General features: G+C 36.5%; 2 protein-coding genes, 1 long non-coding RNA gene and 3 pseudogenes across 6 annotated transcripts; all 6 read right to left on the bottom strand.

The window, feature by feature from the left end:
• Positions 1-699: 699 nt before the first annotated feature.
• On the bottom strand, positions 700-3,287 carry AT5G28170 (annotated as a pseudogene; the record flags this gene model as incomplete). The annotated part of the gene is made up of 5 exons: positions 700-783; positions 907-990; positions 1,241-1,342; positions 1,431-1,685; positions 3,201-3,287.
• A 1,139-nt stretch (positions 3,288-4,426) lies between these two features.
• AT5G04695 lies at positions 4,427-4,820 on the bottom strand. The gene is made up of 2 exons (NR_142778.1): positions 4,638-4,820; positions 4,427-4,537 (listed from the first exon to the last, which is right to left on the bottom strand). It is a non-coding gene; the product is annotated as an other RNA (long non-coding RNA).
• Positions 4,821-7,891: 3,071 nt separating this feature from the next.
• AT5G28165 lies at positions 7,892-15,016 on the bottom strand (annotated as a pseudogene; the record flags this gene model as incomplete). Its single annotated transcript has 1 exon — positions 7,892-15,016.
• A 1,404-nt stretch (positions 15,017-16,420) lies between these two features.
• Positions 16,421-17,508, bottom strand: AT5G28160 (Galactose oxidase/kelch repeat superfamily protein; the record flags this gene model as incomplete). The annotated part of the gene is made up of 2 exons (NM_122699.1): positions 16,421-16,683; positions 16,797-17,508. 2 exons carry the CDS (start codon positions 17,506-17,508, stop codon positions 16,421-16,423), a joined length of 975 nt encoding a protein of 324 aa, NP_198168.1.
• An 820-nt stretch (positions 17,509-18,328) lies between these two features.
• On the bottom strand, positions 18,329-20,025 carry AT5G28150 (hypothetical protein (DUF868)). The gene is made up of 2 exons (NM_122698.5): positions 19,740-20,025; positions 18,329-19,648 (listed from the first exon to the last, which is right to left on the bottom strand). Exon 2 carries the CDS (start codon positions 19,606-19,608, stop codon positions 18,739-18,741), a length of 870 nt encoding a protein of 289 aa, NP_198167.1. The 5' UTR covers positions 19,609-19,648; positions 19,740-20,025; the 3' UTR covers positions 18,329-18,738.
• A 1,732-nt stretch (positions 20,026-21,757) lies between these two features.
• AT5G28145 lies at positions 21,758-26,412 on the bottom strand (annotated as a pseudogene; the record flags this gene model as incomplete). Its single annotated transcript has 1 exon — positions 21,758-26,412.
• Positions 26,413-26,956: the final 544 nt, after the last annotated feature.

The following is a 26,956-nucleotide window of genomic DNA, read 5'->3' as shown; positions in this document are numbered from 1 at the left end:
TATTGTAAAACTAGTTGCTCTATTTTTTGTAAAATATTTCAGTTCTTATAATTAGTTTTTGCTGATTTTATATCCTGATTGTATCGCAATCCTCTGCAATACCGTTTGCTTATCCATAAAGCCATATCCATATGGAGATGTTTTTTAAACAGGTAAAGTAGTTCTAATCCATTTTGAGTACGTGTAGTTGTTTTTTTAGATTGGGTCATAACAGGACAAGTTGATCTAATACAATGAGAAATTTTATTTTTGAATTTAAGTTGTTAATTAATGTATGATCTGTAACTAGTTTCCATGTTTTTGTAAAATATTTCATTTCTTATTGTAAGATATTCCCATAAATGTTTTTCCGTTTCTGTAAACCTAGTTCTTGATGTACCAAATATAAGTATATATGTTTATTTATTGTGTTAAAATAGTCTATAATTAGCATATCTTGCTAAACCGCAAATCTGTGCAATCCCGTTTAACTATCCATAAACTCGTATCCATATGGAGATGATGTTTTAACAGGAAAAGTAGTTATAATCCATTTTTAGTAATTGTAGTTGTTTTTTTAGATTATTTTTTGTAAAGCCATTAATATATGTAATGATTAAAGGTATTGGCTTGCCCTGTTGAGAATTGGCTTATAAATGTTGTTTTGGAAAAGATCTGATAGAAGAAGCATCCCTCTCCAGTGTCAAATAAAGCAAGGAACTAGTTAAAAATGTATACCTCCACAGGGTCATCGGGTTGAGGTAGTTCGACTGAGTGAGATGTTGCAGCTGACTCCAAAGTAACCTGAATGTTGAAGTACACTAGTAAGTATCCACAAAATCATGTCCACAATAACTATGCACAAGAGTCATTATTTATATTAAGGACTAAATCCAATGTGTTAAATCAAATTATGTATTAGCTTACCTCCGTCATATGATCATCGTCAATGTTTTCTTCGGGTTGCGTCTCCAACACTGAATGAGAAGCTTCAACCGTCTCCAAGGTTTCCTGAATTATGAATTACAAACAGATATGTCTTAAGGGCTGTGACAATAATTTGGTTTAATAAAGTTCTGACAATAATTTGGTTTATATATAAGCTTATCTCCATAATATTGTCTTGCTCGAGAGGAGATTGTTCTTTTTGGCTTAGGTTTGCACTTGAATCAAACTGATTGTAAAGTACAGTAGTCAATTTTGTGAGAATCTATAACCTGTAAAATAAATTGTTTGATGTGTTGTGTTTGTATTTTTGTACCTGGATTTTTCCCTCATCATCTGCTTCATGGCCATTTGGATCTTTTAGAATGCACTGAGATGCTGCATTGCCCTGTGGAGAATTACAGTCTGGAGAATTGGCCTGTAAATATTTTTTTGGACAAGGACTGAGTGATGAAGCATCCCTCACCGGTGTCCAATAAATCAAGGAACTAGTTGAAAATGTATACCTCCATAGGGTCATCGGGTCTACATAACAAGGCATGAATGACCTTACCCGAAGTCGCAACCCTACTAACTGGCAAATGGAATAAAGGACCAAAGCAAGACTGAAGTATAAAATCTAAATCCTCTGTCCCATCAAAAACCTTCTTGATAAAGGATAGAATATCCGGTCTAGAGTATACGTTCAGCCTTCCCCTCGGATAATGATCGGTGGCGAAGAGTCTATTTGGAAGGTTTGAATCCCACTGAGAAGATGGTTCCTGAGATGTCGACCCTGTTCATTGGCAAGAAACCAGTTCAAGAGATAAAGATTAGATTAACGAGTATTTGTACAAACTACTAAAACCACAAACGTCTGTGCTTAGCTACAAACAATTGGGAAACATTTTTCGATTCAAAAAAAAAATTGCAGAAACATTCAGCGAGAAGAGGATTTCTTCTTCTGAGTTAATTGGACCAAAATAAGATGATTGGAAACGATTTGTACCTTCCATTGAGTATTCCGATCAGTGAGAATCAACTGGAATGCTAATGAATCTGGCTTACGAGAACAATAAATCGAAATCGAATTCGATTATTGCAGAGATTTGGGGGAAATTACTATTTGGTTTTTATTCAGCGAGTATAGACTCGCCTGAGTGGCGGATTGATGGACAGCGACGGAGGAGTCGCCGGATTCGGAGCAGTCGACGGATTGGGAGCAGTCGCGATGTGGAGATACAGTAAATTAGGGTTTTTACTGGGTAAGCGGTTTTTTACGATCGTGTTGGTAAATGAAGATTTAACCCAGACAGTAACTGATAATACGTGGTTCAACCGGAACCGGATTAGAGAAAACCGGCTAAATTTGTTATGTTTTATTAAACCAACGATTTCAGGGTAAATGGGTAATTATACCGAGTTAAAGTGACTAATGGTTTTAAAGTGTTCTATTGTGTCCAAAGTTTTGAAATAGTGCCTCTACGTGTAATATTCTCTTAAATGTAAGTAATGATAGAAAACAATTAAACAATTTCCTAATAGGAGTGAACTAATGTTTATCTTAGTTTAGCTTCCTTATACTAAAAATCAGAAAAAAAATTAAGTTTTGTTTTAGAGAGCATATAAGTCAACAAAATTTGGTAACTATTTATAGCAAAATTTAATTCAAAATATTTAATTTGGAAAGACAAAGAAATAGTTATATAATTATTGTGGTCATACCTGTTATTTTTTGAGACTAACTAAAACACTTGCCTGAATTTTTGTATTTTATGAATGATCAAAACTTTGATTCTTTCTTTCTCTTGCAATTGACTCTACTATCCATAGTATGCTAGTTTTTTCTTTCATATCCATTTAAATGGTTTAAAGTGCATTTGATGCCTACCAAAAAAAAAAACTAACAAAAATATATAAGTTAGACTCAATATAACTATTTTAGAAACTTTAAACAATGTGAAATCATTTACAAAAATTTACACTAAAACGAAATCTGAAAGCTATTATGAATCCAAACCTTAAATGAAGGAGACAAATTGATAAGGTTGGGATTCTTGCATGTTTTGCTTCCTCTTTCATATTCATTTATGGTTTAAAGTGCATTTGGTGCATTTGATGCCTACTTCCAAAAAAAAAAAAAGATGCAAAAATTTCTCGATTTACATTTAGAACAAAACAAAAACATGTATGTAAGACTCAATATAACCATTTTAGAAACATTAAACAATATGAAATCATTCACAAAAACTAAAAGAAAAAGAAAAAAAAAACTGAAAGGTAATATGAGTCCAAACCTTAAATGAAAGAGACAAATTGATAAGGTTAGGACTCTTGCCGTAAACGTTGGTGATACCGTAAATGTTGGTGATACAGCAAACCATCTTCCATTTTTCTTTCAGTAATTGAGTAACTTCAATTGTCAAAGGAAACAAAAGCACTTGTAAATATGTGTGTGTTGTGTCTGTGTAAATATTTGCTATTTATACGAATGTTACATGAGTAACAAACTAATAATTTCTTTTTTTTTAAAACATTACATGAGACATTGAGTATTCAATCTCATGGTGTTTAATCCTAATTTTCTTTCTCTCGTTGCTCTTAACCGTTATCAAAACTATGGTCATTTCAGTCTTTTTTAATCAGGTGAGTTTTACATCTACTCATTTATTACTTATTAAATCATATGTTTAAAAGCATATGTAGTATTTAAATATTGATAAGTGATACATCATAAAATATATACTATAATTACTATTCTTTTATCATTGTTTTGAATAAATCACTTACAAAATAAAATATTTTGGAACTATTATGTATAAGTTTATATCAACAAATTATTTTGTAATTTACTTTATCATACATTTATTTTGTAAAAATAAGATATGATATGTTTATTAATATATACATGCATAAATAACATAGAAAAAGAAAAACTGTTAAAATATGAGCAAATATAAGATATCAAATTTTAACAGATTTTTTAAAAATTTAATCATATAATATTGAAACAAAATTATTTTAATTAATTACTGTTTAAAAGAACTAAAAATGGAAAAAAATCTTATAAAATTGGAGAATTATTTGTAGTTGTGAACTATTAATGTGCAGTCTAAAACATAATATCATGTCAAAATTTAAAAGATTTGATTTTGTAATTAGTTAAGAGAGTTGCAATTATGCTAGAAAAAAAATCATTTCAAAATTGTAGTTTAATATGTAGTAATTTTATAGTTTAATAAATTATTTTAGTCAAACTATAATTAATGATAAGTACACATGTCATCAAAATAGAGTGCCAAATGTCGCATTGGTATGCAAAGTTAGAAAAAACCTTCTCTTATTATATAAGATAGTTAAATACAATAAAAAAAAAACGAAATTTTTATTCTAGGTTTGTTATACAACATTTTGAAGCAACCTTAAAAGTGTATGAGCCTTGATTTGGTTTAATTGTTAATTTATCAATTGGGCCCATTTGGAAAGTGAAAAGCTCGCCGAAATCTGTCGTTTGGCTTGCAGCACTTGGAATTGGTGGCTTTGGCTGAGATCGTGCGAACAGAGGGTGAGACCTGAGGACGAACGCGGGACCCCATCGCTGGCCTCCGTCACTGGAGTTTGGGTCGCCGTTGGAAGCCTTTGAGAGAAAACGGAACTCAAAATAAAAAAAATGCATAACAAGAGCACAGAGGAAGCACAGCAGGATGAAGAGATCCCGACACTGGTGATTTTTACCTCCGTCGGCGTCAAAAAACATTGTCGGGAAAGGCTTCCCGATAATTGTGTCTGGGAGGTTTTAGATATTCACCGAAACATATATATCTTTGTTTGTTTTTTTGATAATTCAGGTTTCGGTTAGTTCTATAAAATTACATCTTAATTTTACTACATTTTTCCAATATGAATTATAGATTTCGCTAAATTTTAATTTAATTACACTGAAAATTAGTTGGTTACATGATGTGAATGAACCAAAAAAATTAAAGAATAAGTGCAACTGTGAAAGTAATACACAAATGATTAAAACAAAACAAAATAAGGTGAAGTTAATAGACAAAAGACGAAAGCAATGTCTTATTGTATTAGTCACCACTCACCAGTAACACAATATTTAAAAAGATACAACGAAAAAGTAAAAAAATTAAAGGAGCTAAAGAATTAAATCTCCGAACATTTTAGCATTTTTAAATAGGAAGAAGAATGCATTTACAATGAGGTTACACTATATATGAAATTTCACCTCCAAAAAATTCAAAACATAGGAAACCGTTAACCTTAACCGAGTAACAATTTAAACAAAATAAAAAATGTAAATAATTTTCAAAAAGAAAAATGCATATAACTGTTATTATCGTTTCTTAAACTTTAAACAAGATAGTTACTTATACTTACGGAGAGAATGTATCAATATTAGGTCGATTGACGAGACAATGGTCGAGAAACCAACTGAAATCATTGGAGCAATTGAATAGAGGAATGATGTAGAATTCATCGAAAATTTTATATTCATGACTATTACTAGCGATTAAATAAGCATAAAAATTGGTTATACTTATGTTGGTGTTTATTTTATATAAACATGTTTATTTACATAAACATTTGTATTTATGTAAATGCCCTTCTTTTTGTGCAAATTAGATCACGTCTCTTAGTTAGATTATACCGATACACCGGTTGAGAGAAGAGAAACATCTTTTGAATCAAACATTGATTCATTAATACAAAAGAGACAATGACGATGAAGAAAAACAGAGAGAGAGAGACAATAGAGAAGAACAATACAAGAGAAACAAATGGGAGAAAGATGGATTGATTCTCATCTTTTTTTTCTCCAAATCAATTTATGAGAATTTCAAAGTAGAGTTTGCTAGGGTCTCTGTACGGTGTCAAAACAGAAATCGATAGTTATATTCTGCAAAATAGAAACCTACACAAAGCTACGTACACTACCGTAGGACTAAATTCTGTCTTAGGAGATTGCGATATCGCAAGCGTTTATCATTGACGTAAGAATAGAAGAGATCGTGAAGTGAGTTTCAGTTCTGTAATAATTGTTTTTCTTATTTGTTACTTATTCTATAAAGTGAACGTATTTGTTTACGTATATTGATCTGCATCTATAATCTTCAATCCACAACTTACAGAAAGAATGTATGCTCTAAACCAAAAAAATAAAAATAAAAAATGTATGCATGAGCTGTCGGTTGATGAGAAAGTGGTGGAGAAAGCAAGTGTAATCAGTGGAGCAACTGAATAGAGGGTTTAACGTAGAATCATCAAATAAAAACTTATGTGTGTGACAAATACTAACGAATAAAATAGGCGTGCAACTTTAACATAAATTGGGAATCTAAATATTATTTTGACTAAGGGCTACTAAATGTGGACCAAGCTAGCGTGTAACAAAAAAATACTTGTGTTTGGGTGAGGACCAAATGAAAAGCTCATAATTGTATACCGTCACGTCAACTCTAAGAAGAGAACAAGTAACATGAAAAGAGTGAACCTCAGAGATGAAGAATAGATTCAATTCAATGTAGACGATAGAGGCGGTTACGATTAGTAACATAATTACTTATCAAATGTTTTACTACAAATAGTCATATCAGTTTGTTTAGGAGAATTATGTTGGTGTTGGTAGAAGTTTCCATGTGAGAGAAGTGTGGATAATGATCTACCAATGATGTGTTAGCCAACTTGTACATAGTGTAATTTTGTGACTTGAGAATTCAAAATCTTTTGAAATTTGTTATTTTTTCTTTTTTTGAATAAAATTTAAAAATTTATTAGAAAAAACGTTTTTACAACAAATGCAGCGTTTAGTTAACATATTCAATACACGTTGTTCCAAAGGTCTTTCTATTTCTCTTTGTTTTTATCTTGAAGCAAACCAAGCCTCCATGCATCCGTCATATTTTCTATCTCCTTGTTCACGTATAGAGGAGATTCGGTTTCGGACTTGCTTGTCGATGCGTTGAAGCAGTTGTGATGGTGGTAATGGTGTTTCACCATGTCTCTTGTTGTTTCTTTCTCTCCATATGGTGTAGATGGCCAGCTGAAAAGCGTACCTTAGCAACACTACAAGAAAACATGCGTTTACCCGACTACAACATTAGTCGTTTCATAGTCGTAAACGGAAATAATACGACTATTAGACGACTAAACAGAGTAGTCGTATATACATAGTCGCTAAGCAACATAGTCGTATGTTAGTCGTAAGTTTACGACTAATTTACGACTACTTAACAGTCGGCATGAAATAGTCGTTGATTGGTCGTAACATTTGGCGACTATATGGCGACTATGTTACGATTAATTAAACTGTATATGGGGGATTATTCTTTTAGTCGTAAAATTGTCGTACTTTTATTGACGACTACTTTGCGACTAATTTACGATCAATTGTACTGGACTGTAGACACTATTCTGGTTGTCGTATCGTAGTCGCTAAATAGTTTACGACTATTTTACGACGCCTTTACGATCACTTAACGACTTTCTTATGTTGTTAGATAATAGTCGGTAATATTGGTGACTATTTTACGACTATGATACGACTATTGGACGACTATTTTACGACGACTTTACGACGACATTTTGTTTCCAAATAAGAATTTGGTCTTATCTTGATTTTTTGTTGGTTGGTCATCGATTATGAGAATTCGGTTTGTTTGTTGTTTGAAATGCTATAAAGTATAACAAAAAGACAATTATTATTGAAAATCCTATCAAATACATAAAACACAACTTACACTTATGTTCAAAGTTCTAAAACACACACACACATTATTGTTCAAAGTTCAAGGGAAAAGGGACTGAAATCTAAACCTATTGATCATTCTGTGGAGTAGCTGGTAGAGGCTTTGTGGTTGTCGAAGATTGAGAGGCCATGAAGTCAAGGAATTGCGGATCTGTTTGTCGGAGATACTTCTCCACTAAGGACAAGTGTTCGAGCTTGTCCTTTTGCTCAACCGTGATTCAGGCTGTCTCAGCTTCACGCGCAGCAATCTCAGAATCTCGCTTCTCATTGTAGGCAGCCTGCTCCTCAATCTTGCGTTGCGCTTCCTTCAGCCGTTCTTCTAAATCTAGGAAGGATGATGATGATTCTCCAGGGAGATTGCGGTTGGCACAGCCTAATGTGTCTTTGAAGCTGCCAAGTCTATAAGGATTGCCTCTGGAATCCCTTTCGGTGGACTGAAAAGAAATAAAGAAGAGATTAGTGATAGAATAACCATAAACTCAAAGTCAAGAGGTTTAGACTGCAGCATTTTATCTCGAGAAAGATGGTTGTGTACTCCTCATTTGTCAGCTCCCGAGGTCGTGAAGTGCCATCAGACACAGCAGAAGCTTCCGCCTCTAGCTGTGACAATCTATCTCTCACATTCTGCTCATAAGTTTGAGCAATCATCTCCGCCTTCCGATCAACATACGTACCATCCGACTTAGTATGAGTATCTACAAACACCTCACCAATAGTGAGCATTCTTCCCAATTTCTCCTCCTGCAATGAAACCAACACAGCTCAAATATTCAAAAACATACATGTGAGGTAACTGAAAGAGGTAACAGAAGAACTTACCAATTCGTCTTGGATTTCCTGAAAAGACTTTGGCCCAGAGAAGTGGATGTGAGGACCAAGACCGTTACGGTCAGAGAGACGAGCTTTGGAATAGGTCCGACTCTGTTTTTGTGTTGGTTCGGTGTCCTAGTAAGCGCACATAACAGCCCACAGAGTTTCACCAATCCATGGAGGCTGCTCTCTAGTTCTCCTCGTGGTGCTAACCATGTCTTTCAAGCGCCGTTTGCAGACCTCATTGAAGTAATACTGCACAGTGCCTGTTATTAAGGGATCCCAACTGTGAGTTTTCTACAAAACATTGTAGCTTGAGTTAGTGAAATTCAAAAGATTAAGCCGGAAAGTTAAGAAAGTAAGAGAGATGCATGACAGCTTACCGCAAACTCTAGAAAAATAACCTCTCTCTTTTATCCAATGGCACACATGACCAGTTATAGTAGGGAGCATTAAATTTTTGTGTAAAAATCCGAGTGATCTTTCTAACCAACTTTGAACCTCTGTCGCGAGTAAACCTCCAAACACATGAAACAATGAAAGATAAAAACATGTTACATTAGTGAAACAACTCAACAGAAAGAATAGCAAGCCACCACAACAGAACACAAGAGAGCAAGCCACCACAACAGAACACAAGTATTGCTAGATATGACCACTATGTTCACAGAAGATAGCAAGCGACCACAACAGAACAAGCCACCACAACAGAACACAAGATAGCAAGCCACCACAACAGAACACAAGATAGGCTAGACATGACCACTATGTTCACACAAGATAGCAAGAGAACACAAGAGAGCAAGCCACCACAACAGAACACAAGATAGCAAGCCACCACAACAGAACAAACCACCACAACAGAACACAAGAGAGGCTAGACATGACCACTATGTTCACAGAAGATAGCAAGCGTTCACAAGAGAGCAAGCCACCACAACAGAACACAAGATAGCAAGCCACCACAACAGAACAAACCACCACAACAAACCACAAGTGAGTAAGCCACCACAACAGAACACAAGCTCATCAAGACATGACCACTATGTTTACACAAGATAGCAAGCGACCACAATCTAACACAAGCTCATCAAGACAGAGTATTACAGAAGCTAATCAAGACACAATCCAATGAAACAATCTAATACAAGCATATCAAGACACAATCTATGTTTACAACAAATTAACAAAGCGGACACAAGAGCAATCCACCACAATCTAACACAAGCAAATCAAGACACAAGCTAATCAAGACACAACCTAACACAAGCTAATCATTGCTGCAACGTAACACAAGCTAATACAGAATCTAAAACAAGCTAATAGGGTTGAGGAAGAGCACATACCATTCAGTCTTCGGCTTGGGAATAGGATACAGTACGGTGGTCCACATTTCCCTCCCGGGAACCATAAGTATGTCGGAGAGAGCCCTCGCCGAGTCTTCTTGTAGCTCCGGCAATGATTGAGGAGCTCCCTCTTGAAAGTTGTTGCCTTGAGAAGATGGATGGCTGTGTCCCTGAGAGTTGGGATTTGGAGACTCCGGTAGCTCTTGGTTTAGAGGATCTTATGGCGGTGGATTAAACTGCGCCTCTTCAGATCGCGGTGGCGGCGGATCAACACGCTAAGTGGTGGAGCTTTGGAATAGTTGCTGCAGCGGCGGATAGTTGAAGTAGTGGGGTGCTGACGTTGAGGCTCTGACGGCTTGAGGAGGCTGCGTCAGAGGAACTTGAGGCGCCGCCGCCAGAGTGAAGTCGTACTGCTGAGGCAGCGAAGCTGGTCTTCCAAGCGGTGTGGACCCTCCAGCTCTCTATGTAACGTTGGGGGTTGTCTTCCTCTTTCGTGAACCTCCACGACCGGCGATAGGGATGGTTGAAGAGATTCGAATCAGATCAAAGAAAGAGGACGATCGAAGAAAGAGAAGAGATCGAAGAAAGAGAAGATGATTCGATTCGAATCAGATCTAAGAAAGAGAAGAGGCGAAGAAGAAGTTGCAGAAGAAGATCGAAGAAGAAGAAGTTGAAGAAGAAGATCGAAGAAGAAGAAGTTGAAGAAAAAGATCTAAGAGGTTTTGTTTGGATGAAATGAGAAGTGAATCGATCGAATTAGGGTTTTCTTTATACAGGTAGTCGCAACGTAGTCGTATTTTCGTCGTTAGCATTATTGGGTTTGGGCCGCGAAATATGAAAGCCCAACAATAAAGACAAATGTCGCCGAATAGTCGTTGAATTTTCGTTAATTTTTATTGGGTTTGGGCTTCAGAATTTAAAAGCCCGACAAATTTATGGTGTCTCGCATGTTAGTCGTAATATCGTCGTTAGCATTATTGGGTTTGGGCTTCGGAATTACTAAGCCCAATAAATAAAAAGTATGTCGCAAGTTAATCGTATTATAGTCGTTAATTCTTTTGGGTTTGGGCTCGAAATTTAAAAGCCCAATATCATTAGACGTCTGTCGTCTGTTAGTCGTATTACCGTCGTTAATTTTATTGGGCTTGGGCTTGGGATGTCGACAGCCCAACAAATTAATTATATTTATAAGTATTCATGATAATTATAAGATTTCTATAATATTTATTCAAATAATTAAACATTATCTGATATATTCTTAAACAAAAAATTTCAAATAAATAGGAAAATTAATATACATATAAAGCACACATTTAGTACTCTTCATCATCTTCGATTTCATCATCGTCTGAAGACGATAAATTACATCGGAATTCATCCTCTGATTCAGCATCTCCGACATCGTAATCGAGTATGATTGAGTTTAAGCTTTCTACCGGATTGTCTAGTACCAGATCTTCAATTGTAGTCAGCAATACAACTTCATCATTTTCTGTTTGCAAAAGAGTCGGATCATTGTTTTCATATTCTCCAGAAATGTTTCCCCGAGGATTAACTTTTAAAACATTTAGCCAAATGCTTTTTGGTTTCTTTGTATATGGATACGCAATATAACAAACTTGATCTGCCTGGGATGCTGCATACACAAATTATACATATTAATAAATATACAAAATTATTTAATAATTTATAGAGAACCTTATGTATTCTTAATTACGTACCTAGAATAAATGGCTCGTATTTATTGTATTTCTTAGATGATAGAACGTCTACAACACCACCATGGCTTCGCCGAGTGCCTCTACCAATCACAGGGTCATACCACTTACACTTAAAAAGTGTGATTTTCAAATTGACGATGCCATCATACTCGAGTTCTATAATATTAGTTAAGGTACCGTAGAAATTCGCTTCATCAGATGAATCCGCGTAATTTTCTCCTTTAACACATACCCCATAGTTACATGTTTTTCGTCCAGCGCCATGATTTTTTGGATGAAACAAATATCCTCGTGTGAAATACATTGGCCAAGTTTTAACCTTGTTCAAAGGTCCATGCACAATCTCTTGAACCCAAGTAGGAAATGGAAAACTAGGGTTCCAATATGTTACCTACATAATAAATAAACAATATCAATATCAACATAATTTAAATGATCACTTTTAAAAATTACTAAAATGATGTAGACTTACATATTCTTTAACCCATTGATAATATTCTTCAGCTCTTTTCGCGTAGAGTTCTTTTTCGGACAAGGTTGGATATTTCACAGAAAGAAAATCCTCGAACATACTATATTTACAACCAAAGATAAATAAATCAAAGTTATCATAATGGAAATTTTAAATTAAGGAGTGATATAAAATACTTCTCAAGTGGTTGAAAATAGTCACAATTTCTTAAAACATATGCATGTGCGCTTTGGTAGTCTTTCTCTGAAAGTCATTCTACGTGCTTTTCACCACTTGGACGGCCGACGTGCATAAATATGTTAGGTACTCCAGAGACATGATATACAGGAACTTCTCCTTCATCGAATCTTGTTAATCTGATCCATGTAATTGATTTTAATTCTGAAGTATAGATTGCGAATCGTAAAATAAATAATTATATTTATCTTGATTTTGTTTGTATATGATCGGCAAAGTAGTGCTCTGAAAAATAAGCAATCTCGTCATTGATATATGACTCAACAATTGATCCTGCCGCATATCTTTTGTTCTTTGCTTTTCCTTTCAATTTTTTGAAAAATCTCTCAAATGGGTACATCCACCGATATTGGACAGGGCCACCCAATTCAGCTTCGTATGGGAGATGGATAGGTAGGTGTTCCATAACATCAAAAAATGATGGTGGAAAGATCTTTTCCAAGTTACAGATTATTAAAACTATGTTCTGTTTGAGAATTTGAACCTCACTTTTCTGTAAAGTTCTCGAACATAAGTCCCGGAAAAATGCTCCAATCCCTAAAATATATATATATATATATGTTTAAGTTAAATCAGAGGTTTAAAAAAGTGTGGCAACTTAAACAACATTATTGTACCTGATAATGCAAGGTGGACATTCCGGTCAAGGAGTTCAGCAAAGATAAATGGCAGTAGTCGCTCCATAAAAATATGACAATCATGACTCTTCATGCCTGAAAACTTTTCATTCTCCATGTCTACACAAGTAGCCAAATCTGAAGAATAACCATCGGGAAATTTAACCTCGAGTTTCACACATGACAATAAACTCTTTTTGACTTCTTCGGTTAATGCATACGCTGGAAATGGAGCTTTACCCTGACTATCAATATGTAAGTCTCACCGAGAACAAAAATTTTCAATATCCAATCTTGACATGATATTATCTTTTGATTTACCCTTAACACTCATGAGAGTGTTCATGATGTTGTCAAGAAAATTCTTCTCTGTATGCATCACATCAATATTATGTCGAAGATTGAGGTCCTTCCAGTAAGACAACTCCCACAAGATGCTTTCCTTGTGCCAATTATGTTCCTTTCCATAGTCTAGCATCTTCTTTTCATGACCGTTTCCACCAACGTCCTTCGTTTTTGCTGGATTTACACTAGCCAACCGCTCGTAATAAACTTGCTCCCCTGTCAAAGACTCGGGTGGATACTCGCTAGAAGCGTCTCTTCCCTTCAGAAAGTCTTTCTTGTTCCTACGGGATAGATGACCATGAGGAAGAAATCTACGATGACAATCAAACCAGCATGTCTTCCGTCCATTGGGTAGATAAAAAGACTTTGTACTTTCCATACAAATTGGACAAGACAATTTACCATGAGTAGTCCATCTTGATAACATGCTATACGCCGGAAAATCTCTTATCGTCCACAGTAGCACTGCTTTTAGATTAAAATTCTGACTCAATGATACATCGTACGCATCGACTCCAGTAGACCACAACTCTTTTAGCTCCTCAATAAGAAGTTGGAGGAAGACATCAAGACTAGCTCAAGGATGATTTGGCCCAGAATTCAAAATTGTAAGAAATAAGTACTCTGTATTCATGCACATACCAGGGGGTAAATTATATGGAGTCAGGATCACAGGCCACAACGAATGATTACGAGACATGCCAAACGGATTGAACCCATCAGTACACAACCCGAGATAAACGTTATGAGGTTCTTCCGCAAACCGAGGATGTAACTTTTGGAAATATCTCCACTCTGCCGCATCTGAAGGATGATTCATTTCTCCCTCCTTTGATTGGTGCTCACCATGCCATCGCATTGCTGCAGCTGTCTTGTGAATCTGATACATTCTTTTTAACCGGTCTCCAATAGGTAGATACCACATACGACTATATGGTACTTTGGTTATTCGACATTCATCTTTAGGCTTCCATCTTTGTGCGCCACAAAATCGACAATGATCTTCTTTTTCGTCTTCTTTCCAGAAAAGCATACAATTGTTCGAGCAAACATCAATCGTATGATATGGAAGTCCTAAATTGCGCATCAACTTTTCGGTTTGGTAATGTGAACTGGTAGCCTGGTTTTCTTTTGGTAAAAAAACTATAAACATTTCGCAAACGGAATCCACCAACTTTTCACTCATATTATAATCCGCCTTGTTCTGCATGAGTCGAGATGCTAAGGATAACTGCGACTGACTTCACGACAACCATCGTACAATGGAGTATTTGCACCTTCTAACAAGTCCTAGAATTTCTTTGAATGATTACGGACCGGTTCTTCCACATTTTGATAACTACTATCCTGATGATAACTATCCTGATGATAGTTATCATCAAACCCCACGTTAAAATTAATGCATCGTTCACCATATCCACATATGCATTTTCTACAACATTACCCACTTCTTCATGATTCGAACTAAAATACGTCCTATCCGTGTAACTAGTTCCTATATCCATATTCAATTCTTCTCCATGCTTATACCAAACATAATAATCAGGCATAAATCTTTGACTAAACAAATGACTACTAACTCTTTTACCCGAGATGATGTGTTTTTCATTCTTGCATACACTACAAGGACAATGAAATTTACCTCGACTACTATGTACTATAGGCTGATTATTAGCGAATGTCATGAACTCCTCCACTCCTACGACGTATTCGGCTGACAAATTTCCCGTTACTTCATCAAATCTCTTATACATCCAATCTCGATAGAAACCGCCACCACCGTCATAATTGAAGTTTCCCGCCATTATAGCATAAACTAAACTTATATTTTTTCCTTCGAAATCGTTTTTTTTCTTTTGATGTTGTTTTGATTTGTTGGTGAATGAGAATGAAGAGTGTCGTGGATTATATAGAGGATTTTTTACGACTATTTTACGACTAAACATTGTAGACGCTCAGAAATTAGGTGTACCTACCCAGCAACACGAAAAACGTTTTCCAACCGTATTATACGACACTTATGCGACTATTTTACGACAAAGGAAAAATAGTCGTATTATCGTCGCCGGTTTTACGACTAATGTATGAAGTCGGACATGTAGTCGTCAAAATATGACTACTTATTTTTTCCAGTAATGTCGTCGTCAAATAGTCGTATTTGGATGACTATGTACCGACTAAAGCTTGTAGTCGCTAAAATACGATTATGGAACGACCAATTTGTCTGTTGTCGTAATGTCGTCGTCCATCAGTCGTAAGTTAGTCGCAAAAAAGGACGACTACATTGTTAGTCGCCTTTCGTAGTCGTCGTTTGCTTGTTTTCTTGTAGTGCAAGAAGATGTTTATTAGTCCCAAAGATATATCTAAAAGAGTAATGTGGATGGCACTCCATGTTGTTGTGAACTTGTGTCCAAGGATCTTCCTGCTCAGTCCTGTCCAAATCTCTTTGGCGTAGCCACATTCGAAGAACAGATGGTCTTTGCACTCCATAAGTTCACATCTGATATACATTGTTATGAATAGAAACTCTCATATCTTATAGGCCTTTCTAGTAATCACATTTTACATCATTTTCTTTTTCTCAAGGTTACATCATACATATGTTATTAGAAATTGGTACAAAATCTTTTTAAATACCAAATACAGAAAAGAGCTATTCTTTAGAGAATGCTATAACGGACAAAAAAAAGGTATGTTTAACTTCAGATTTCAAAACTCACACAATAGCATTTATCTTTTGTAGTCTCTCTCCAATATTAACTGGTAACTAAAAACTTATGTGGTTTTGTGTGACTAAAGAAACTGACAAAATTAAGACGAAGAATTGGAATATGAAAGCTATCAAACATCTGACTTACTGATTCACATCATATACAAATCCTACCACTAAGTCACATTTCGATATAAAACTGTTATTTTGAAGTTGGATGTGATGTTGCCAACAATTTAGTTTAACCATAAACACACTACAGAATTCAAACAAAAAATAAGGCATTGGCAAAACAGAAAAACATAGTTAAATTTTATCAAAACCTATTTGGTAAACTATTCAGGAAAACATATGAGCTAGGAACCGTCAGCACAATATTAGCCGACTCAATATTTCTCGTGATGTTGCAAATATTACAAGTATAAAAGCAACAATACACTAAAAAATAAAGAAGAAAAAAGCCTTTGAGAATCAAATCAAAAAACATGATTAGATTTGATCAAAAACCAGTTTCTAGACTATTCACGAAAACGTATGAGCTAGGAACCGTCAGCACAATATCAGCCCATTCAATGTTTCCCCAAACTTCATCACTACCATGACGTTTTTCAAGCGCAATCACCGCACACCAAATATCTTTGTCATGAGAAAGATCTACCTTGTCCCATAAGATTAAGAGTTTTCCGCCATAGTGAACAATTTCAATCGTACCACAACCAAGATTCCTGTTCAACATGTCTAAACCTTTGACCACTCTCCATTCTTTAGGACTTGTGTCATACCACCAGCACCACTTTTTATCACAATGATACCATACATTATCTATCATACATTGCATATTTGCATGTGTGCTTTTACTCCAACATTCCATTTACCTTCTTTTGGATCATAAACAGAGTCTTTCTTCTCGTTGCTTCTAACGTAAAGCTTTTCTTGGAACACATCTATTTTTCTAATTGAAGAAAAACGGAACTCAGGACCAGGGTCAGGTAAAGCTTCCCAAGTTTGAGTCTTTATGTCAAAAACTTCACCCCAATTCACGGATTCATCAGCCATGCAACCTCCCATCACATATATTTTCCCATTGAAGACAACTGCACTGGCTTTAGCTCGAGCTACAGTCATGTTTGGGGCTTTACACAAAAAAATATCCCCCTTATTACGGACAAACATGTTGGAGGACGGATCATTGCGTTGGCTGAGTCCGTATACTTCGGAACCAACCATAACGAGGTAAAACGGTACATTATAATAATATGAAGAAGGTATTTGTACCAACCGAGTATCTCTTGTAGACCTCTTGTTCTTCTCAAGTTGGTTGGTTAAGATTGTACCAGGTTTTATCCAGAGGGTGAACATTGACGGATTAGGTTTATCAGGAAACTTTAAGCAGACATGACAAAAGGTTTCATGGGTTTTGAGGTGCAATCGCGCCACAATGAGCTCATTAGATATGAGGAGAGTGCGGAAGGTCTTGCAAACTAGGGAGAGTTTCGGATAGTACGATCTCGATATGCGGGCTAAACAGCTCAAGATGATTTCATCAGGTAGTGACAAAAACGATGGACGTTCGACTTCAGAATTCATAGTCGTTAGAAACTAGAAAGTTGCTTGCTGTATAAAAAAGTAGATGACATAAACACCACGAAGAGCTAATAATGATCAAAGGTATAACAAAATTTCCTAGGGATTCAAAGGAGACTGAAACGGCGATATTTGGCTATTCAAAACCCTAATGTGGCTGAGTAGTGGTGAACAAAAAACTAAAAAGGCAAAGTCATATTTTATTCATTGATTGTTTTTTACTTTTATAGTTTGCGAAAATGGGCTTAATAAGCCCGTTTGGATGGGGACGACGTGGCATGATTTTATTTTACTATTACAAGAAACTGAAACAGAAGAAGCAAACAAATGATGTCACAAAAGAATGTTGCAATAACAGAAGAAAGAAACACTCTTCGTCACTTTGAGTCTTCTCATGTGTACTTTTCCGACCAAAACAGACAAGAGGCATGAAACGGCAAGTAGTTGCTGAGATTCTCAGCTAAACAGCGTGAAGTTTGATTTTTTTTACTGTATACACTATATACTGTAACTGTATAAAGCTGTCTGCTCTCTACAGAAAGTTTCCGTGACTTGACAATTCAATTTTTTTTCAAAAGTGGTTATTAATAGAATCTCTTAGACAGAGACAATTTTTATGCCTTTTCCAGTAATATTGCCACTAATCGCAATTCACATTTCAAAAACTATGGCTTTAGACAAATCTTATGATCAAATCCAAATTCATGTTTAAAACTGACACAATACCAAATTCTCTTTTAAGCCTTTAGAAGTTTAACTCTATAGAAAACCAAAAACTTTTACGGTCTTGTGTGACCAAAGAAGTAGACCAATGTAAAGTCCGAAGAAACGAAATGTCAAAGCTAAGAAACATTCAACTTAATGATTCGCAATATAGGAATCATCATGTACAAATCCCACGATCTCTATATGCTTCTTCTATAAACAATCTTTATGAGCAGTCTGTTATTAGAAAGAAGAAGCTAATCAATAGTTTGCTAAGCATCTAAACATTCACAAGCTACAAGATCAAAGAGCAGTGTAATTAGGTAATAGACCATAAGAAACACTTTCTAGAACATAAGTAACAGATGTATACAGAGATCACATTCCTCAAGACCAAACTGGTTCCAGCATTGTGTAAGGAAATATATATTGCAGAAACCAATCATGAATCAACAAAAAAAATGTCGATAAGGAATCAACAAACTCTTATAAGGTTTTTGTTAGCACCCAGAAACTCTCTCTTTTGTTCTACTCGCTCTTCCAAGCGTACAGAATCAACGAAAAGCCAAAACTATGAGACTTGGAGTTTGTTGTTGTCACGTCCTGTGAGAAAGACAAGCTCTTCTCAGTAGATTGACAAGTCCTGAACATGAACACAGCGTTTCCCGTTGTAGGCAACCCAAAGAGCCAACTATGAACATCCCATAGAACTTCCACAGTCATTTTATTAACAACTATCGTATCGTTGCCACGAAACTTCCACTTAAGCCGCTTCACCTGCAACAACGTCTTACCATCCACACGAACAACGAGACAAGGATCGGTGACATTCGTGTCACACTCAATCAACAGATCATGAAATTTCCCATCAGCAAAAAGCTGAGCTTTCGTTGCAAACACTCTCTTACCAAAAACATGCTCTTTCTTAGCAATGAACACAGCACCTAAAGACGAAGGCGAAGCATTCGTCTTCTTAAAAGCTTCTTTCTTCATATCACCAAGAAGCAAAACCATTTCTTTGTCAACAACAACACCAACATAGAATCCTCCCAAAGCTTCAGGACCTGATCCGAATTTCGCAGACGAAAGATCCCAAAAAACATCGATATTACACGAATACGCCTCTAAACTCTTAGACCCTTTCCGTTTAGTAAACAGCCACGGCTTAATCTCGACTTTACAAAGACTTTGGTTACAAGAATCATCAACACCAACTGTTACACTTTGACCCATCAGATTCTTAGTCCATGTCACAGTGATCAAACAATTTCTTCCGCGAATTCGACATTGGTAGATACAAGTAACCAAATTCTGAGCGTTTTTACCGGAGTTCGAAGAAGACGATGAATCCGCAACTTGAACTCCATTTTCACCAAAGCAAGAAGGAAAATCCTTCATCTCTCTCTCAGGAATTTCAACAAACACTTGGTGGGCGAATCTAAAAGTTATAAAGAGACGAAATTTGACTAAGACAATGACGGATACAGTAAGAGAAGAAGAAACCCAGAAAGAAAAAGTGAAAATTTTACCTTATGAGATTGATTAGAGAAGGAGAAACTGAATCGGAATCTGGAAAATCTCCATGGATTTGGTTTGAGAGTGTCGTCGGTTTTGGATCCGTTGTCTCCAAGAGAAATCAAGGAATGAGATTTGAGATTTGAGAGAGCAAATCGGTAAAGTAAAATGTGTGTTTTGGTCTTCTGATAAAAACTCAAAACGGAGACAGAAAGAGACAAAAAGGAGACTCCTTTCACTCTCAGAATTATTACCAAATTTAAAAACCAGGAAATAAAAAAGCACCTAACCAGAATTGAGTCGGCATAAATTGACATCCCTAAACGTTTGCCCAAAAAAAGAGAGAATTATATAAATAGTTTTGTTGAACAATTTGGGTTCACATATCTTTTAAAAAATTCAATTTTTTAATTTTGTATTTTGTATGAATACGATTTGGGTGTTTGACGATTATTTTGTATGAATTTTTTTTTGGATTCTATCTAATACTTTATTTTTTAGGATCTAATATTTAGTGAATTTGTGGGATATTCAATGTTAGAGAATCAATATCAGAATATTGTTTAAAATTGTAAAGTCAAATTAGAGATTCTGAATTTCTGACATGTCCAGAAAGAATGCAGGACCTTATAAGTTAAAAATAAAGTGGACAGTTACATTCTTATAATGTTATTGTTAATCTCAGTGTTCAACAAAACGTTAACAGTAAACGGATGATGATCCAAAAGTTTAGCCCTAAAACATTTAATCGGATCTTACACGATTTTAGGTAGTTAAAGCATTTATAATATAAATATTATAAATATAATTTTATACATAAATATTATATAAAATATCTATAAAGAAAAAAATAAATACTTTGAATCGTAAACAAAAATTAGACAAAATATCCATTTAACTATATTAAATATTATATAGACATTTATAACTATTTATATAAATATAAACTTAGTTGAAAACTAGAAAAATATATTAAAATGAGGTATATACTATTTTAGGTGGGGTAGACGGTTGTCTAAACATCGCATGAGCGCCTACCACTTTATCAGGATCTAAACGATCACCTAAACCGTTTTTTAGAACACTGGTTAATCTTAAAAAATAAAAATTAATTTTTGTTTTAGCAAATTAAATGTTAGTTCGTCAAAAACCATCATGATCGAATTGCATATGTCAAACGTATAAATTCGATACATACAAAATTATTCATTTTGAAACAAGTAAGCCCGGACATTGTGCTCATTTAGTCCTTTTGCTGCTAATACCTTATTAGAGTATCAAATTATTAAATGGATTATCTTTCGTACAATTTTTTTTCTTCTTCTTCTTCGACCATCTCTTCAACAACTTGGATTATATTTGTTCTTTCTTACAATTTTTGAATTTTACTTTTGTTGGGATTACACGAAACTTTTTTTTAGTTAACTAACGCAAGACAATATGTAATCAATTATATCTACTCTGTTGATCAGTTCTCCCATAATAATTTCATCTTTAAGAAACTCAATAAATAATTAATAGCTTTAGCATTGTAATGGGTCCATCGAAGATTCATAAATGCAAGCACGACTTACATAAATATAATTGAAGTATATAATACTGCTAATTGTTATTCTCTTTTTGGTTGTTAAAGCTTTAATAAATTTATGATTTCCGAACGTAGGAGCTGGTGTTAAAATATTGGCGAGTGCATTGGTTCTTAAGAACATCATCTATAAGAAAAAAAATAAGTAAATGGATGACAAGCAAAAGGTTATCATTTTCCAACTCTTTAATGTTTTAATGTTTTATGGTACGTACATAAATGATGTGAGTAAAAAACCAGGAAACACTAAATATAGTAATTATAGAATTAGATATCGAACTGACTTGCTTTATTAATGAACTTAACATTGCTATTTATACAAGAGGGAATCAACACAAGATAAACACCAAACCCTTAAATGTCCATTCCTAAACATATCATAACTAGGATTCAAACTTATCGCATAAGATACAATCTTATCCTCAATACTCCCCCTCACGTTGGCGTGGGAGGAGACCGAACACCCAACTTGGATACTAAATCAAGAAAATGTAGACGACCAAGGGCTTTCGTTAAAACGTCAGCAAGCTGTTCGGTGGTTCGAACATGTTGCGTCTCAATGATACCATCACGAACCGCATCCCGAACCGAGTGACAATCTGATTCGATGTGTTTGGTGCGTTCGTGAAACACCGGATTAGCAGCAATGTGAATGGCAGCCTTGCTATCGCAGAAAAGACGAGTGGGTGCATGCTGTTCGATGCCTAATTCTTTTAACAACCGACGAAGCCATTTAATCTCTCGAAGTGCAGCGGCCATAGCACGATATTCTGCTTCTGCGGAAGAGTGAGAAACTGTGTCTTGTTTCTTGGTTTTCCATGAAATGGGAGAACCGCCAAGTAAAACAACAAATGCACTAAGGGAACGCCTAGTCAAAGGACAAGACGCCCAATCCGAGTCACAAAAAACTGTGAGGGTAAGATCAGAGTTTGCAGAAAGCAATATTCCTTGTCCCGAAGTACCTTGTAAGAAACGAACCACACGAAGTGCCGCGTCCCAATGAGCCTCCCTAGGAGTCTGCATGAACTGAGATAAAACATGAACTGAATAGCACAAATCAGGGCGTGTATGAGTGAGGTAAATCAAACGGCCAACTAAGCGACGATATGGCTTTGGATCAGCAAGGAGCGGACCATCATCACTTGCAAGCCTATGATTTTGTTCCAACGGAGTTGCAGCCGGTTTAGTACCAAGAAGCCCATTGTCGGAGACAATGTCAGACGCATACTTGCGTTGTGACAAAAAAATTCCATCAGGACCCCGACTAACTTCAATACCAAGAAAATATTTGAGCTTGCCCAAATCTTTCATAGAGAAGCAACGACTCAAATAGTCCTTGAATTTTTGTATCATGTAACCGTCATTCCCACAAATGAGAAGATCATCAACATAAATCAACACACGCAGCTCAATGTTTTCTTTAGTGTAGGAGAAGAGAGAGTAATCATCATAGGACTGAACAAACCCAAACTTGAGCAATGAATCGGAAAGCTTTTTGAACCAACAACGAGGAGCTTGCTTCAGACCATATAACGATTTGCGAAGTCGAGCCACTTTGTTAGGGTGAGAATGACGAAATCCCGGAGGCAGCTGCATGTAAACCTCTTCTTCAAGATCGCCGTGAAGAAAAGCATTGTTGACATCCATTTGGAACACCTCCCATTGATTTGCAGCAACAAGGCAAAGAAGAGTACGGACCGTTGTCATTTTGACAACAGGAGCAAAAGTTTCATTGTAGTCCTCGCCTGCTACCTGTTTGTTCCCAAGAACGACAAGACAAGCCTTGTAACGTTCAATAGAACCATCGGCATTGTATTTTGTTTTGTAGACCCATTGACTCCCAATAGCCACTTTTCCAGCTGGTAAATCGACAATATCCCATGTTTTGTTAATCTCAAGAGAGTCAACTTCCTTAACCATAGCATCATTCCAAACTTTAATATGAACAGCTTCCTTAAAATGTTTGGGCTCAACAGTACTCGTTATAGCTGTCAAATAGGCACGATGACCTGACGAGAATTGATCGTCAGAAATAAAATTTGTTAGGGAATCCAACGAATTACCTAGGACTGTTGACGAGGACTGTTGAGTAGAATCGGGGAGAGCGTGGGGGTTTATCGGAGAACATGTAGTATTGTAGAGGACATAGTCTTGCAAACGAACTGATTGTATAAGTTTTCGCTTACCTTGACGTGGAGGAGGCGATGGTGTCTCTGATTGAACAATCAGATTGGTTGCCCGAGCTGGTGTGGAAACGGGAACAAATTTGAGCTTAGTTTTAGCTGGAGTCCTTGTCACAGACAACGGAGAAGCAGCGCTTGAGTCAGCAACACGAGAAGGTTCTGTTACGACCGGTATAGACGTATGAACCGGTACAATTGGTTTAGAGACTGATTTTTCAATTTGATCAGAATCCGGTTTAGAAACTGGTACAGATGCAGAATCAGATTCTGGTTCAGAAACTGGTACAAATGCAGATTCCGAATCCGGTTCAGAAACTGGTACAGATGCAGATTCAGATTCCGGTTCAAAAACCGAGGGAAGCGTCGGGGTTGAAATAGAGATCACGTTCTCACCGGCATCAAATTCAGTGTTGGAGTCAAAGATGACAGAACTCCCCCTGTTCGAGAGAGACAGTGTGATCATCCAATCTGAATCGCAAACTATAGGAGATGGAGGTACAAGTGAAGAATGATCATCCTTAGCATCATACGGGAAGACGTCTTCCTGAAACACGACATCACGAGTAATGATAAACTCATTCTTGTCAATGTCAAACACTTTCCAGCCTTTTTGAGCAAAAGGGTAGCCAACGAAAACGTACAAACGACTTCGTTTCCCAAATTTGTCTTTATCACGGGTGACGCGGTGAACGTAACAAGCTGATCCAAACACACGGAGCTGATCATAATTTGGTTTACAACCGTGAAGAATTTCATAGGGCGAGATACCTTTGTGAAGAGATGAAGGAGTCCGGTTAATCAAATATGCNGCACTTAGTACCGCTTCACCCCAAAATTTGACCGGCATGCTTGCTTGAAACAATAGAGCCCTAGCCACATTAAGGATATGTCTATGCTTGCGTTCTACTCGACCATTTTGTTGAGGAGTCCCAACACAAGAGGTCTGATGAATGATCCCATGTTCACGAAAGTAAGCAGCAAGACACATAAATTATGTGCCATTGTCACTCTGCACTGTTTTGACGGACTTGCCAAATTGTTTTTCAGTGTAAGCCATAAAATTCATGAGTACATAGCGCACTTCAGATTTTGCTAGTAGTAGATAGGTCCAAACGGCTCGAGAAAAGTCATCAACTATCGTTAAAAAATAAACTGCACCACAAGATGAAGGAACCCGATATGGACCCCAAACGTCACAATGAATCAAAGAGAAACACTCGCTTGATTTATTAATACTAAGGGGAAAAACCTCCCTTGTTTGTTTAGCTCGAAAGCATACGTCACAAGAACGAGAACCAACAGGAATTGAAGTACTAGAAAACTTTGGTAAAGATGAAAGAACAGAGAAACTGGGATGCCCTAAACGTTGATGCCACAAAGTTTGATCTGAGGAGATTTTTGCCGTATGGATTTTTGCTGTAGCGACATCCGTAAGATAATAAACCCCACCACGCTCTTCACCGCTTCCAATCAAAGTCCTCGTGAAACGGTCCTGTAAAACGCAATACGTATCAGTAAACGTTGCAATGCACTTTATTTGTTTCACAATTTTAGAAACAGAGATTAAAGTGCATGTCAAATTTGGGACATAAAGAACGTCAACCAACGCAACATCATTGGAAAGAGATAACACTCCCACACTCATAGCCATTGTGTTGCTTCCGTCCGCAAAACCCACCGCACAAGGTGGTATGGAGACCATGTTAGACAACAGAGATAGTGTTCCGGTCATATGATGAGATGCTCCAGTATCACGAATTACATTGCCAAGATTTGTCTTACCAGATAATTTGTCGGAGCTGCTGTTGTTAGGTTGACCTTTAATCATTTGTGCGAGAGCTTGCAGCTGAGCTGGTGTGAATTCTGGAAGGCTGGTCGGGTTAGAGCTTGTTGCATGAGCTGTCACAGATTGGTCTCTTCCTCGACCAGATCCACGACCACCTCTTCCACGGGAACCAGATCCACGACCACCTCCATTGCGATCAGTCCACCACTCTGGAAATCCAACAATCTGCCAGCAGTCCTTCTTTTCATGACCCACACGGCCACAATGTGAGCAAGTCACAGACCGAGATTTAATGATAGAGGAGTCTAAACGGCCTCCGTTTTGCATATCGGGTCGTGAGGATGGGAAGGAACTCTGATCGTTGCGAGCCACAAAACCAACTGCATCTTGTCGTTGTTCACGAACCTGGACAGAAGCCAATCGTTGCTCTTCTCTCACTACTCGAGAATAAATTTCACCAAGAGTGGGCAAAGGATCCACGGCGATGAGAGGGGTGCTGAGACCTCCAAACCGTGATTCATCGAGACCCAAAACAAATTGGTGAATCTTCTCCTCTTCTCTCTCTTTTGCCGGTTCACGAGTAGCACCACATGTGCACAATCCACACTTGCAGACAGTCACTGGTTTGTAGGTTTGATATTCTTCCCAAAGAGTGCACAGTTGACCGTAATAATCCAGAACTGATTGGCCGTCTTGTTGACATCGTGCGATCTGTGCTTTGATTTGATGAATTCTCACTTTGTTTCCCACGGAGAAACGTTGCTTCAAATCTTCCCAAAGTTGGTGTGAATCGGAGATGAAAGAAACCGTAGATTTCACCTTAGGTTCGATAGACGTACGAATCCAACCCACTATCATTGAATTCACTGCCATCCAATTCTCAAAATTAGGATCATTAGCTGAAGGTTTTGGAATCGATCCGTTGATGAACCCTATTTTGCGTTTAGCTTGGAGAGCGTTTATCATCTCCGAAGACCATTCGTTGTAATTGTCACCGTTCAACACCACAGATGAGATCGTAGTTCCTGGATTTTCAGAACTTGATAAGGTAAAGGAGAAACGCCCATCGTAACCACCGGAGACGAGGAAGACGTCATCCTTGTTGTAGATGAACCATCATCTATCGATGCCATGTTTTCTTGTCACGCAAGAAAAACAAAGATCGAAACAATCGATAAAAAAAAGAAAAAATTTAGATGTTTTTTTTTTTTTGCTAGATCTTTAGCTCTGTACCATGTAGAATTAGATATCGAACTGACTTGCTTTATTAGTGAACTCAACATTGCTATTTATACAAGAGGGAATCAACACAAGATAAACACCAAACCCTTAAATGTCGATTCCTAAACATATACAACTAGGATTCAAACTTATCGCATAAGATACAATCTTATCCTCAATAGTAATCTAGAGATCATGATGGTCCAAAAATGCTATGCTTTTGTTTAACCAAATGTCATGCTTCAAGCCTTCAACTACAAGAATCCATCATAACTCGAAAAATTATGAAAATTTCGAGCAATTGCAATTTTTTAATTTTTACAGAAAAAATATAGAAAAGAATAAAATACTTATGAAACTTGCAGAAAGTGTCAGCTTCACTATCATCATTATTTCTCTCTCTAAATCTAGTCTCTTTCTATTTTATTTTCTTGTTTATAGTCTAATAAAAAAGCT

Source organism: Arabidopsis thaliana, chromosome 5 (genome assembly GCF_000001735.4).
Source record: "Arabidopsis thaliana chromosome 5, partial sequence".
Taxonomy (NCBI): domain Eukaryota; kingdom Viridiplantae; phylum Streptophyta; class Magnoliopsida; order Brassicales; family Brassicaceae; genus Arabidopsis; species Arabidopsis thaliana.
Note: the sequence above shows the minus strand (reverse complement) of the source record. Positions and strands in the feature narration are given on the sequence as shown.